The sequence below is a fragment of the Dendrobates tinctorius genome, unplaced genomic scaffold (genome assembly GCF_039654945.1).
Source record: "Dendrobates tinctorius isolate UK_male_01 unplaced genomic scaffold, ASM3965494v1 ptg000180l, whole genome shotgun sequence".
NCBI classification, from domain to species: Eukaryota; Metazoa; Chordata; class Amphibia; order Anura; family Dendrobatidae; genus Dendrobates; species Dendrobates tinctorius.
The window spans coordinates 2,687,772-2,703,003 of record NW_027361847.1 but is presented as its reverse complement, the minus strand read 5'-3'; the positions used below and the strand labels follow the sequence as shown (position 1 = coordinate 2,703,003).

The following is a 15,232-nucleotide window of genomic DNA, read 5'->3' as shown; positions in this document are numbered from 1 at the left end:
ACCGTTGCCAGGAAAGGAAAACGAAACTGGTGCCATGGAGTAACCAATCATGTCCCCTTATGGCGTTTTGGATATCTTGACCGGGCTCTGACAGGTGAGTACCTTAGCCTTCAGTCTTGAAGCCATCAGATCCCCATTCGGGTTCTCCTAACGAAGGTAGTCCTGTTAAAAGCGTCCTCCGTGGTGCATGCCAACAACCATGGAGATATGTTATTGATTCGAATGGAGTGATACACGAGTAGATACTGGAGCGGGTGCCGGTAACCTGGATCACTTGGAATACAAGGATATACAAAAAGACTGCTCTCCAACCAAGGAGGCTGGTATCGACAGCCACGAGTGGTGATTGGATCAGAAGATAAATCTTTCTCCTTGGTATAGAGGGAGAACCTCAATGTCCACCGCCTGTGAGGCTATCTAACGTGCGGGGGGGAGCAGTATTCTGGCGCCGACCTCCAGAAGAGAATACAATTAATTGAAGAGGATCACATCAATTGTTACTGCAATCTCTCCCCATCACGTACCTCACGGCAATCCGGAAGGACAAAGGAGATGAGTGCCAAAGAATGTGAACTGAAGATGCTGTTCACGGTCAAGGTAAGAACTGAATGGAGGGACTCCATCCGTGGATGGTGTACCTCAGCCAAGATCCAGCGAGGGTCCTACAGATCCGTCCCTTCTGGGAAGCATGGACAGATTGAATAGGAGTAGGCGATTGCCACATTCTGTAGCATCGAATAATGGTTCCATCCTGATGCCGTATATCTATGGCTCGGAAAAAGCCCTTCTTCTACCGCTATGACAAAGTGTCCAGGCCCACGATGCCACGGGGGAGTGCAGCGCACAAATGGGGCGTGTCTGCGCATGAGTCGGCGTTTCCAACTTGTTAGGCGTCGAGTTTCCCCCACTACACAAGGGGAATCTCAAGCCACGTCCTCTGCGGTCTTCCATTCTTCTGCGGCCGCAGAGATTCCTGCTCAGCAGAGATGTCAGTCCCAGCGTCTTGCCCAGGCTAATGCTAGGCGTCTGGTTCTAAGATCTTTGGAAGATGTGAAGGAAAAAAGCATTAGAGAAGAGCGACCAAAATGGTGACCGGTCTGCAAACCCTGTCTTATGAGGAAAGGTTGCAGGATATGGGAATGTTTAGCTTGCAGAAGAGAAGACTGAAAGGAGACTTAATAGCTGTCTACAAATATCTCAAGGGCTGTCACATTGTAGAAGGATCATCTTTATTCTCATTTGCACAAGGAAAGACTAGAAGCAATGGGATGAAACTGAATGGGAGGAGACACAGATTAGATATTAGAAAAAACTTTTTGACAGAGTGATCAATGAGTGGAACAGGCTGCCAATAGACTTCAATAGAAGTCTTCAAACAGAGGCTGGACAGACATCTGTCTGGGATGATTCAGCGAATCCTGCTTTGAGCAGGGGGTTGGACCAGATGACCCAGTTGGTCCCTTCCAACTCTACGATTCTATGATTCTATACAAATATGCATCCACACACAGTATATTCCAGGTTTCACCCTGTAGACTGTGGTCCTCCCCAGGAAAACAGCACTCTTGTTAGCACTGAATAGGCGCTATCCTTGCCCTCAGTGTTGCATGACCCTTTAAATCATATAAGGGTGTCCGTACCCTGGTCTGCAGGACGTTGGTACTTGCCCAGCCTCACGCTGTTTAGCAGCTACCACCTGAAGGACGGAGCGACCGGCGACGCACTACGGTGGAGGATGAGAGTGACAGTCCTCTGCTGACGGACCATAACTTCTGGAGGGGCATGGTCCCACAGCCAACATGTCAATGTACGTAATGCAGCCTGGCAAGGAATATGGTGGCCGGGATTAGATCCCCCTCGTCCCTGGCGGCCAGGAGGGGGCGTCTTACACTCACCGCGGTGCACGTCCCAGCATGAGCCTCCGCGATGGGGACTTCAGCGTGGAGGTGGTGTTCCCGTGAGAACCACCGCCGCATCACTCCGGGAGTGGTGGCTCCTCCGAAGTAGGCCGAAGCCGTGGCCTAGATTATTGACTGGCGTGGCTCCAAGGAAGGAGTTCGTGGGCCAAGCGCTTCCTGGCGCACGCCGGGGGGAGGAGCTGACACTCTCGCTCCGCCATGCTCTACCTGCGAGAAACGTCATGCAGGTGTGCGGGACTTCCAACGTGACGTGCGGCTGGTGGGTGGAGAAACTGCCTGCGGCCTAGCAAGAGCCGAAGCTGGGGGCTAGAACAGAAAGAACGACTGGGCCCGCGACCCAGAAGCCCCCTTACCGTCACGCCAGGGGGAGTGAGAGCAGAGCCTCTGCCTGCATGCCAGTGCTATGACAGGGACGGTGCAGGAACCCTCAACCCCCCATACCATCTGAGGGGGAGGTGGAGAGGGACCGTCCAGCTCCATGCAGCACCGCTGTTCCATCAATGGTGGTGCAGAGGGAGCAGCGCGGACACCGTGGGGGGCCTCTGTGTATCCTAAGGGTTCGCTCCACTAGGATTTCACAGGGCTATGTCCGGCTGTGGCAGAACTTGTGCTGCGTGGCTTCACGAGAGCAGTCACTCTCAGCCTAGCACTCACCGCAGTGCGCATCCCGGCATGGAGCCGTCGCGATGGGACTTCAGCGCAGAGGCGCGCGTTCCCCAGGCGACCCTCGGACTGATGGTCATTTATCCGGTCGCTTCAGGGGCCATGGGTAATCTTCAGGACGGTACGGGGTAAGTGAATGCCTCAATCCAGAATCCCTTAGAGGGGAAGTGGAGAGGGACTGTCCGCCTCCTTGCATCATCCGCTTTAAAAAGTGGTGAAGCAGTGGGGGCTGCACGGACGCCATGTAGAGGCCTCTGAGCATCCTATGGGTTCAATCTCTAAGGATGGGCAGGGCAGGTTGTCCAGCATAGGCCTGGCTGCGGAAGAGGATACATGAAGGCAACACTCCATGTGCTCGTCCGTAAGTCGGTGCGGGGAGATCGGTGCCCTTTAAGAGACCCGTCGCCCTTGAATCAGCTCAGGCATGGCATCCCACATCGCAGGAGGATACGTGGAGGCGACACTCGCACGTGCTCGCCTGTTGTTGGTTTGGGGAAATTGGAACCTTGAAAGGCTCCATTGCCCCTTCATCTGGATTAAAAAATTAAAAAGTAAAATTCAAAAAATTAAAATAACAAATGGTCTGAAGACCAGACCAGTGTGCCTCCTACAGACACTAAGCAAGAACTGATTCACTTGGGGCCAGCAGGAAGGTGTATGCTGCTGCGGAGGAGCTAACCTTTTTTGTCTCAACTTAGTGTCAGCCTCCTATTGGCCACAGCATAACACCAATGGTCTGTGTCCCCCAATGAGGCGAAGGAGAAAATGGCCCAGGACATTGGAGCACCATCAGCGATATCCAGTGGGGGACCGGTCGCCGCTGCGTGTCACATGTAGCGAGATCGCAGGCGAGGTCACTGATGCTTCACAAAATCGGTGACGCTTCAGCGATCTTGCTATGTGAGACGGGGGCTTAAGGCTAAGTTCACACTGGGCGTTGTTGCTGCGTATTTTTTCTGCAGTAAAACCTGATCTCTTGGCAGGAAAGCAGCTACAGAAAAATAGCAGATTTTCTTTGCGTTTTTCGCTGCCTGTTTGATGCAGTTTTTGTGGCGGTTTTGGCATGCTAGATTTGTCTCTTGTGCATGCTGATAAAGTTTAGTATAAAAAAAATTCTATTTCAAAGAAAGAGGTTTTAGCACAAAAAACGCTACAAAAAATGATACTTGCGCTTTTGGTGCGTTTTGCAGCGTTTTTTCACCACCCATTCAAGTCAGTGGGTGAAAAACACTGAGAAAATGAGGAAAGGAGTGACCTGCCCTATGTCCAAGAAGCCATGCAAAGCCCAAAATACTGAGGACAAAAGCAACAAGCTGTGTGCATGAGATTTCTGAAATCTCACAGACATAGCTGGTGCTGTGAAACGAGGCTGAAAATTAGCATAAACAAAGCAGCAAAAACGCCCAGTGTGAACAGAGCCTAAGAGGAGAGAACCTGCCGTCCTCCTATTAAGACACGAGTTACTGTGTTTTTATTCTTCTTTAGAGAAAAATCTCAACATTCACCTCGATATAAACACTAAAATAGGCAGCAAGTGCGCGGAAAGTTCTATGTATCTGAAGGAGGAAAGTGCACGGCTAATGGTGACAGCGCTCGGGAGGACGGTGTTGTGGGAGCCCCCGGTACACAGCGGTTAGTGCCTATCACTGTGTAATATAAGAGGACACTAGAGAGCAGGCACCGGGGTCATGGGCGCTGACTGAGGGACACGGGGGGCCAAGGAAAGATTGTCTGGACAGATTCCACAGAAAAACCCCATAATACATATTCTACTGAACAAACAACCCTTTAACCCCTTAACAGCCAATGATGGACACAGTCCATCATAGGACGCCTCCCCCTGTTTGGTGCGGGCTCTGGGATCTAATCAGCTGACATGTGTCCAGAACAGCCGCGGGTGAAATCGCGATACACCCACGGCTGCTAACATGCTAAAAGCTGCTGTCAAACTCTGACAGAGGCATTTAACATGGATGCGCAAGAGCGTCCTCTCCTACTCCCATCGGCGCCTGTGTCACATGACCTCGGGTTGCTGACAGGTTGGCATGACAACCCAGGGTCAGGAGAAGACCCCTTTGGTGGTCATTGCTGGATCGCTATGAGCGCCACCTAGTGAGCATTTCTCCCATTGAGGCTATTGAAGCAAGTAGAGTTAAAAAAAAGTGTTTTTAAAAAAATAAAAAATGGTATCAATAAAAACGTCAGCTCGGCAGGCAAAAAAATAGAACTACTCACCGGTAGTTGGGTTTCTAAGACCCTCCACGACAGCACACAGGAGGTTGCCTCCCCATCCTAATTAGGGACAGGAAGCAAGAGGTTAAATAGCCCTCCCCTTCCTCTAATCCCCAGTGTTTTCCAAGGACCACATAGAGTGAAATGCTTGAAATATTATTTATTCATATGTCACATGAACAAAATTTGTTAGGGGGGGAAAATTACCTGTGCTGTCGTGGAGGGTCTTAGAAACCCAACTACCAGTAAGTGTAGTTCTATTTTCTCTAATCCCCTCCAGGACAGCACACAGGAGGTATACCAAAGAATAATGGTTAGGGAGGGACCACAGCTTGCAGGACTTTCCTGCCAAAGGCGAGATCTTGTACTGACATAAGATCTAATCTATAATGCCGAGTGAAGGTGTGGACTGAAGACCAGGTTGCAGATCTGCTCGATGGATGCATTAGCCTTTTCTGCCCAGGAGACGGAGACAGCTCTAGTGGAGTGGGCTTTCAGGGATACCGGAGGAGATAGATCCTGATTTTTATAAGCGGCCGTGATTGATTTCTTGATCCAGTTAGCTAGGGAGCTTTTGGACACTTTTTTCCCTTTGTTTGGTCCGCCATACTGAACAAAAGATTCTGATCTTTTCTCCAGGGTTTTGTCTCTTCTAAATAGACCAGGACTGCTCGCCGGACATCCAGAGAATGGAATTCCACTTCCCTCTCATCCTTCGGGTTATCACAGAAGGAGGGCAGTATCATTTCCTGGGACCTGTGGAAATTCGTAGACACTTTTGGTACAAAGGAAGGGTCTAGCCGGAAAATTAGTCCATCGTCCAGAATTCTTAGATAAGGCTCTCTGATGGACAGAGCCTGAATTTCGCCCACCCTTCTTGCCGTTGTACGGGCTACGAGTAGTGCTATTTTCCAGGATAGTTTATCTATCTGGGTCTGGTCGATAGGTTCAAATGGAGGGTTCGTTAGTCCCTTTAGTACTATATTCAGGTCCCACGCTGGGACCATGCTGGATTTATTTGGACGGATTCTGGAAGCTCCTGACAAATCCTTTGATCCATCGATGCTCTGCTAGGTTTTGGTCGAAGTAAGAACTCAGGGCTGATACTTGGACCCTCAAGATACTTGGTTTTAGTCCCTTGGATAAGCTGTCTTGTAGGAAATCTAGGATCTTTGCTAAGTTTGGGTGGAGGGGATCAATGGGAGTAGATCCGTACCATGCTGAGAAAGTGTTCCATATTTTGGAATATATGGCGATTGTGATTGGTTTCCTACTTTCTTGTATGGTGGATATCACCGCATCTGAGAGGCCTCGGGCTTTCAGGATTGTGGTTTCAGAAGCCAGGCTGCCAAGCTTAAGCTGTGGGGAGCCGAATGAAGGATAGGACCTTGATGTAGAAGGTCGCGGTCCAAAAGGTAGGATCAGGGGACACTCTGAGTTCATTAGTTTTAGGGCTCCGAACCAGCTCCTTCTTGGCCTCAAAGGGGCGATCAGAGTTTTTGGTATTAGGGGAATTGGTGGAAAGACGTATGCCAGTCCGAAGTCCCACGGGTGAGCGAAGGCGTCCACCCTTGAGTGTTTCTCGTTTGGACCTATGGAGAAGTACTGCTTTGTTTTGACGTTCTCCCGGCTCGCAAATAGGTCTACCTATGGGATACCCCATTTTTTGGTTATGGTATGGTATACCGTGATATTGAGGCTCCATCCTCCTGGATCTAGGCCTGTCCTGCTTAGGAAGTCTGCCTCGATGTTGTCGGATCCTTTCAGGTGGAAAGCTGAAAGGGACTGGAGATGGCGTTCTGCCCAGCCGAATAACCGTGCTGAAGCGTTTTGCAGGCTTCCGTATTTTGTGCTGCCCTGATGACGTAGATGGGCCACAGTGGTCATATTGTCGGAGTAAATCCGGACATGGGTTCCCTGGACTGATGTTTCCGCTGCCTTTAGGGCTTCTTCTATCGCTCTCAGTTCTCTGTAATTAGAAGATTGTTTTTCCATGTCTTTGGGTCAAAGTCCCTGGAAAACTCTCTGTGGCGATATTGCTCCCCAGCCGCGTATTCTGGCATCTGTTGTGATTGAAGTCATGGGATATTGTATCCAGGGTGTCCTTTTTGCTAGGTTTCCCTGGTTGAGCCACCAGTTGAGAGACAGCTTTACGTGCTGGAGTAGGGAGATTCTCGTATTGAGGGTCTCCGGGTCTTTGTTCCAGCGGGATAGGATATATCTCTGTAGTATCCTTGAGCGGGCCTGGGCCCAGGGGATCGCTTGGATGCAAGAAGTCATTGACCCTAACGTTGACATGGCAAACCTTATGGTCACTGTTTTCTGAATTTTTAGAGTCAGAACTTTTGATCTCACGCCCACCTGCTTGGTGGACGAAAGAAAGGATATTTGGTTCTGGGAATCTAGGAGGATCCCTAGAAAGACCTTCCTGGTTGAGGGATTCATGTATGATTTTTCCCAATTTACTATCCAGCCCAGGGTTGCCAGGGTCTGCAGGACTGATTGCAGGTGTTGTTTTATAGTGGTGTTGGAGGGAGCCATGACCAAGAGGTCGTCCAGGTAAGGGACAACACATATGTCCATTCCTCTGAAGAATGCTACCACTTCTGCCATTATTTTTGTAAATGTTCGGGGTGCCGAAGATATGCTGAAGGGCAGGACTCTGAACTGGAAATGGTGCACTTCTTCGTCTAGAGTGACTGTGAACATTAGATATCGCCAATGAGATGGATGGATGGGTACGTGGTAATAGGCCTCTTAGAGATCTATGGTGGCCATGGCAAAGTCTTCTCCGATCAATGGTATCATGGTCTTTATCGATTCCATCTTGAAGCGTTGGTACCGGACATGTTGGTTCAGCTTCTTTAGGTTGATGATGACCCGGTATTTCCCACTTGGCTTTTTCACTAAGAACAGCTGGGAGTAGTGGCCCTGACCCTGCTCCGGTTCTGGGACTGGAGAGATTACCGCCGATGATAGCATCTTTTGGAGTTCTGAATGCAGAATTTTTTGAAGTCTTTCCGAAGGAAGATGTGTTACTTCCAAGTTTTGTGGAGGGCTGGAGAAGAATTCTAATTTTACTCCCCATATGACCGAGTCCAGGATTCTTCGATCGGTGGTTATCTTCTGCCAACTCAAGAAGTAGACTGTGATTCTGCCCCCTACCTGCTTGGCGTCATTTCTTATTTCTGTCTTCACGGGAGTCGTGAAAAATATTCCTGCCTCTTCTGCCTTTAGGGTAGCTCCATCACCCTGTTTTTCCTTCACCCCTGTATTGAGGGGTTTGAGCTTGGGATGGGTGATAGGGCTTTTTTTTGGGCGGTTTCGGATCGGGAAGATTTTTCTTCTTGTTGGTCACCTTCTCTAATAGTTCGTCCAGTGCTGGACCAAATACGTATTCGCCCTTGAATGGAATAGAGCATAATTTTGATTTTTATAGGATATCTCCACTACACATTTTCAGCCATAAGGCCCTTCGGGTGGTGTTGGAAAGCACGGACGTTCTTGCCGCAATACGGACTGATTCTGCCGAGGAGTCCGCCAAAAAGGCTGCTGCCTTTTGTAGAAGCGGTAGAGAGGTTAGAAGATCTTCCCTCGGAGTTCCTCTTTTTATATGGTCCTCTAACCGCTGGAGCCAGAGGTATAGGGTTCTGGTTACACAGGCCGATGCCACATTTGTTTTTAAGGAAGTTGCTGAGGCTTCCCAGGACTTCCACAGTAGACTATCCATCTTCCGGTCAAGCGGGTCGTGGAGCTGCAAGGAGTCCTCAAAGGGTAGCGTAGTTTTTTTAGCTACTCTGGCTACCTGGATATCTACTTTAGGAATCTCAGTCCAAGGTTTTGCGGCTTCTTCGTCCAGGGGAAACCGATCCTTCATTTTGCCTGGGATACTTAGCTTTTTTTCCGGGAATTCCCATTCTTCCAAGATTAGATTCTGGATATTATCATGGATAGGGAAAACCATTTTCTTCCTAGACTTCAGGCCGCCAAATAGACCTCTCCGCTTGGTGCAGGATGATCTATCTTCTTCTACTCCCATTGTGTTCATGACCGCTGAGAGTAGTTCCTCCATATCGTCTGAGGAAAAGAACCATTTCTTATCATCTTCTGTCCGGGTTGGGGTTAATTCACCCTCTTCCCTCCAATCCGCTGAAACTGATGATTTGGGTTTGGAATCTAAGATGTCCTCAGGGGCATATTTCCTCTTCCTTGAGGTTGAGAACCCCCCGAATGATTTGGAAAAAGGTGGCCAGGGATGACTGGATCTCCTGTCGTACCATCCCTCTTACTTCCTCTATCAGGGATGGTTGTTCCTCCCGGACGACTTTTGCTGTGCATTGTTGGCACAGAGTCTTTTTATAATCGGAGGGGAGTTTTCCTACAGATGGCGCATTTGCGGATTGTAGGTTTTTCTTCCGTTTTTGGTGCAGGATCTTTGTCTCCCTGAAAGAGAGAAAAGGAGGGGGGGCCCTATTGATGGGTCCTGAACCAAAAGGTGTATACTCTTTTCCAAGTGTACTCACTGGGCCAGGGTTTGTGCTGGGCTCTGCAGAAGCAGCTTTCAGGGAAGACGCAGACGTTAGTCCTACCTTATGGAGTCTTCCATCAGGGTTCTTAAATAGGAACTGAGATCCAGCGTTTCCTTACCTCATCCAATCGGATGAGATCGCTCAACCTCAATTACTGGCGCCTAATTTTTTAAAAAAAATTCCCGCCAAAATGGCGGTGCGTTCCACTGTGGAACGCAAGGCGGAAGTGACGTCACGCCTTCGGGCCAGGCGGTGAACGTCACTTCCGGTGCATGCCGCTCGGTTAGAGGTGAGCATGCGGCGCGCGAGGGCAGCAGATCCTGGGCTGGGGAGCTATGGGAGGCCCCCAGCCCGACCCAGCATTGGCGCAGCGCCGGAGGATGGTGCGGGTCCCGCCAGCGGCAGGAGCAGTGTCCGGGGAGGAAGGTCCGGGATCTTGCCGGCCCCATTCACGGAGCACATAGAACCTCTTCATCGCTATTAGGGACAGGAAAACACTGGGGATTCGAGGAAGGGGAGGGCTATTTAACCTCTTGTTTCCTGTCCTTAATTAGGATGGGGAAGCAACCTCCTGTGTGCTGTCGTGGAGGGGATTAGAGAAAATAAGCCCTCAACCGACCCCAGATCCTGAAAAATGGACATGCTACCATAAAACTTAACCATAACTTAACCATAAAAAGAACCTAGACATTTTTGGTGTCTATGAACTCGTAATGGCCTGGAGAATCATAATGGCAGGTCAGTTTTAGCATTTAGTGAACTTAGTAAAAATCCAAGCAAAAATCAAGTGTGGGATTGCACTTTTTTTGTGCAATTTCACCGCACTTGGATTTTTTTCCCCATTTTCTAGTACACAACATGGTAAAACTAATAATGATGTCATTCAAAAATACAACTTGTCCCGCAAAATATAAGCCCTCACATGGCCATATTGACGGTAAAATAAAAAAGTTATGGTTCTGGGAAGAAGGGGTGCAAAAACTAAAATAAAAAAACCAAAAATACCCCTGGTCGTTAAGGGGTTAAAGGAGACTTACACTTCATTGTGCGGCCCGATGTCCCTGCAGGGCCAACACCTGCGTTACCATCCCACTTACATTGTGCTGCTCAGACCCCATGAAGAGGAAGAGCGGACCCCCTGACATTTTGCGGTCGTTGAGCCCTTGAGTCTAGAATACCCCGTCCCGAACATTCTGACGTCTCTTTAACCCCTTCCTGATATCTAGTGTTCATACATGGAGGATGCCAGGTGTGTGTCTGTGGAGTGAGCTTAGATTGCTGACGTTTAACCACTTCACTGCTGCCGATAGCCTGACAATGCCATTTAAAGGGAACCTGTCATATAACAATGCTAATAGCCTGAAGACACGGGGTTAATCTGCAAGCTAATAGAATATTTAACCTGCCCGGTGTCAGCACTGAGAGCCCCGCTGCCGGGAGGAAATGAACCTTATTCGACCTGGCAGTCTTCAGCTTTCAGTTGGTGCCACGCCCCCGCCACTGACTGACAGCCGGCTCTGCATTAGAGCCGGCTGTCAGTCAGTGCCGGGGAGCAGATTCAGCTGCTGCTCACTGTATACTGAGAAGTCACTGAAGCCACACCTCTATGGCTGGAAGCCGATCGCGGCCGAGGGAATAAAGTTAATTTCCTCCTGGCAGAGGGGCTCTGAGTGCAGGAGCCGGGCAAGATCAAACCATTATTAACCTGCAGGTTAACCCCATGTCTGAAGGATAATAATGTTATTTTACATGGCAGGTTCCCTTTATGTGGTTGGGTGCCCTAATCCCCTGAGTGGTGATCGGATCTTCTCCTCCAGTACGGAGAGTTCTGTGCTTCTACGCCTGCAGAGCAAGTGGTGAATAGACGCGGGGCCGGAGAACTGCTGGAAAGCCTCCATATCAGACTCTGACGGGTGATCGGCTCCACCACGTTCCATCTTTATGTCAGGACAGCGACTCGTGTCCCGAGGTCTGAGGGACGGTCCGGGGCCGATATTTATCCAGGACTTTGTGCACAGAACAGAGAAAGTGATTTGTCACAAAGAAGAAGAGAGAAAATGAAGGAGGAGTCCAAGGAAGGTGACACAAGTGTCAGCCAAGAGGGAGGAGCCGGACGCCAACCACGACTGATGACGACATTGAGCCTACACCGATTCTGAGGGATGGACGAGCGACAGCGGTTTAGGGGGAAAATCACCTGTACATTAACCCCGACTCTGCTGAGTAACAATCCACAACAGACTTAGGGACCAAAAGAAATCACAGGAAAGAACGGAGAGAAGGACGGGACATCTGCAGAGAAAATGTGACCGATGCTCTAAGGAAGGAGAAAGATTCTGAAAGAAGCCGCCGATAACGAAGACTCAAGACTGATGAAGACGAGACGACAGCGGAGAAACCGCGACTCACAGATCAGAAGAAAATAATCAGGGAAATGAAAGCTGTTGTCAGACGGAGAAAATGTAGAGAAAACCAGAGCAAGTCTGGAGAAAACTCATCTATTATAGGAGGACGCCGGAGAGACGTCATCACATCCACCGGAGCCAACAAGGAGCCTCGCTGCTCACCTCGTGGTGTAAGAGGCCGGAGCTCCTCCATCATCACGGCCTGGTACCGATCCTGGTGTCCTTCTAGATACTCCCACTCCTCCATGGAGAGATAGACAGCGACGTCCTGACACCTTATAGGAACCTGACAACAACGACACCGTCATCACCCAGAATCCTCCAGTGCTGTATAATGTCCCAGCAGTCACCTCTCCGCTCATCACCCAGAATCCTCCAGTGCCATCCTGTATAATGTCCCAGCAGTCACCTCTCCGCTCATCACCCAGAATCCTCCAGTGCCCTCCTGTATAATGTCCCAGCAGTCACCTCTCCGCTCATCACCCAGAATCCTCCAGTGCTGTATAATGTCCCAGCAGTCACCTCTCCGCTCATCACCCAGAATCCTCCAGTGCCGTCCTGTATAATGTCCCAGCAGTCACCTCACCGCTCATCACCCAGAATCCTCCAGTGCCGTCCTGTATGTCCCAGCAGTCACCTCTCCGCTCATCACCCAGAATCCTCCAGTGCCGTCCTGTATAATGTCCCAGCAGTCACCTCTCCGCTCATCACCCAGAATCCTCTAGTGCCGTCCTGTATAATGTCCCAGCAGTCACCTCTCCGCTCATCACCCAGAATCCTCTAGTGCCGTCCTGTATAATGTCCCAGCAGTCTCCTCTCCGCTCATCACCCAGAATCCTACAGTGCCGTCCTGTATAATGTCCCAGCAGTCACCTCTCCGCTCATCACCCAGAATCCTCCAGTGCCGTCCTGTATAATGTCCCAGCAGTCACCTCTCCGCTCATCACCCAGAATCCTCTAGTGCTGTCCTGTATAATGTCCCAGCAGTCTCCTCTCCGCTCATCACCCAGAATCCTACAGTGCCGTCCTGTATAATGTCCCTGCAGTCACCTCTCCGCTCATCACCCAGAATCCTCCAGTGCCGTCCTGTATAATGTCCCTGCAGTCACCTCTCCGCTCATCACCCAGAATCCTCCAGTGCCGTCCTGTATAATGTCCCAGCAGTCACCACTCCGCTCATCACCCAGAATTCTCCAGTGCTGTATAATGTCCCAGCAGTCACCTCTCCGCTCATCACCCAGAATCCTCCAGTGCCGTCCTGTATAATGTCCCAGCAGTCACCTCTCCGCTCATCACCCAGAATCCTCCAGTCCTGTATAATGTCCCAGCAGTCACCTCTCCGCTCAGCAGCTCGATCATCTTGTTGCTGAGCTCCAGGATCTTCTTGTTCCTCTCATGTATCGGGGAGTGCGGGGGAGGCTCTGTGATGGGGCCCGGGCTCCGCCCTCCTGACTCCTGGAGATGGATGATGGGAGTCACACAGTCACCCGGTGTCTTCCTCACTATTGTGTAATCCTGTGTATGGAGAGAGACACTTAGGGAGAAGAATTCCTTCCCGACTCCAGATCTGACAATCAGTAGAAGTCCCGGGATCAATAACTGTCTCCAGTAATCTGGGGCCATAACCGGGAATATTATTACACTCCGGACAGACATCCCGGCCCCTCTACAGCTCTTATAGGGAATCCCCATGACAATTCCTCCGGGCAGAGACCTCCACAGAATCCCTGCTCTTACAGTAGAGAATCCTTCTCCTCCTATTCTGGATTTCCTCTTCCCGGTGTCGGACTCGTCACATCACACAATAAAGCTGATAGAAATGTAGAGGAGTTACCTCTCCGCTCAGCAGGGAGATGATCTCCAGGGCGCAGTGGAATAATCTCCTGGTGGTCTCATCCCTGTCCTCTTCCATCCTCGGGGGTCATTCAGGAGGAGGAGGGATGAGCACTGGATCAGCTGGAGGGATCTCGTCCTGCCGGCGTCTTCATGATGGAGGAGAAGATGGAAATCACAGGGGGCGAGAGAACGACAATCACTAAATTCTGCCCAAATATCAACATTTATCAGGAAGAATCTGGAGGAAAAGCCACAAAACTCCACCGCGGCCTCCTCCGCCGATCTGACCGCTCATTATCAGCCTCGTAGGAGGAGGACGGTCACCGTGGTAACTCCACCGCCAGCGGGGGACGGTCACCGTGGTAACTACACCTCCAGCGGAGGACGGTCACCGTGGTAACTACACCTCCAGCGGAGGACGGTCACCGTGGTAACTACACCACCAGCGGGGGACGGTCACCGTGGTAACTGCACCTCCAGCGGAGGACGATCGCCGTGGTAACTACACAGCCAGCAGGGGACGGTCACCGTGGTAACTACACCTCCAGTGGTGGACGGTCACCGTGGTAACTCCACCTCCAGCAGGGGACGGTCACCGTGGTAACTCCACCGCCAGCGGGGGCCGTGAGGTGAGGAGGAGACGCTGCACATCCCCCATACAATGCTGCCCGTCCCCAACACTGAGGAGCCGCAGTCACATGGAGCAGGAGCCTCCACAGGAACAGCTCTGATCTCCCCCCACACTCTCCTCTCACAGATTCACCACAAACCCTCCTGTCATCTCACCGGAATGGCGGGAACCGGAAATCTGCTGCTGGCTGACCCCAGAGAACACGAGCTGCGCACACCCGGGACGGAGCGGCTGCACTGAGAGAGCGTGAGGAATTGTGGTGACGTCACCGTCATGTGACCAGGGGGCGGGGCTCAGGAGAGCTGTGGTGAAGGACCTGTGGTGACGCCACCGTCATGTGACCAGGGGGCGGGGCTCAGGCGAGAAGCAGCGAAGGATCTGTGGTGACGTCACCGTAATGTGACCAGGGGGCGGGGCTCAGGAGAGACGCGTGAAGGTGCTGTAGTTACCGTGCAGTCATGTGACCACGATGACGTCACTCAGCTCCTCCCCTCAGCAGACTTCTCCTTACCTCAGAGTCCTCGGTGGTTGTTAGCGATGGGAGCTCTTCCTCTGTTAGCGGTGACTGAGGAGATGGTGACAGGGAAGGACTAAAAAGCATGAAGGAAAGGAATCACCATAATAACTTCTAGGTCCAAAGAGATGGAGAGGCGTTATAGATTTCTTAAGCACCTTGGATATGAAATGAACATGAAGTCCGTGTCGATAGCAGAGGACTGAACACACATCCCACACACAGCACAGAGCAGAAGTCTGCACACACCGTCTCATTCACAGAGTTTTCTTTATTTTCATGACTATGCAAATTGTAGATTCCCTCTGAAGGCATCAAAACTATGAATTACCACATGTGGAATTATATAATCAACAAAAAAGTGTGAAATAACTGAAGATATATCTTATATTCTAGGTTCTTCAGAGTAGCCACCTTTTGCTTCCATTACTGCTTTGCACACTCTTGGCATTCTCTTGATGAGTTTCTAGAGGTAGTCACCGGAAATGGTCTTCCAACAGTCT

General features: G+C 50.6%; 1 protein-coding gene across 2 annotated transcripts in view; it reads right to left on the bottom strand.

Annotated features, from left to right (window-relative positions):
- The window catches only part of LOC141054892 (uncharacterized), a 63,577-nt gene extending 49,043 nt beyond the window's left edge, over positions 1–14,534 (bottom strand). The window contains exons 1-4 of one of the 2 annotated variants that reach the window (XM_073551785.1): positions 14,371–14,534; positions 13,583–13,730; positions 13,084–13,263; positions 11,911–12,034 (exon numbers count right to left, since the gene is read on the bottom strand). In XM_073551785.1, the coding sequence (XP_073407886.1) occupies positions 11,911–12,034; positions 13,084–13,263; positions 13,583–13,660 (382 nt within the window). In that variant the 5' untranslated portion in view covers positions 13,661–13,730; positions 14,371–14,534. The remainder of the gene's footprint in view (positions 1–11,910; positions 12,035–13,083; positions 13,264–13,582; positions 13,731–14,370) is intronic. The other variant, XM_073551786.1, reaches the window with a different exon arrangement.
- Positions 14,535–15,232: the final 698 nt, after the last annotated feature.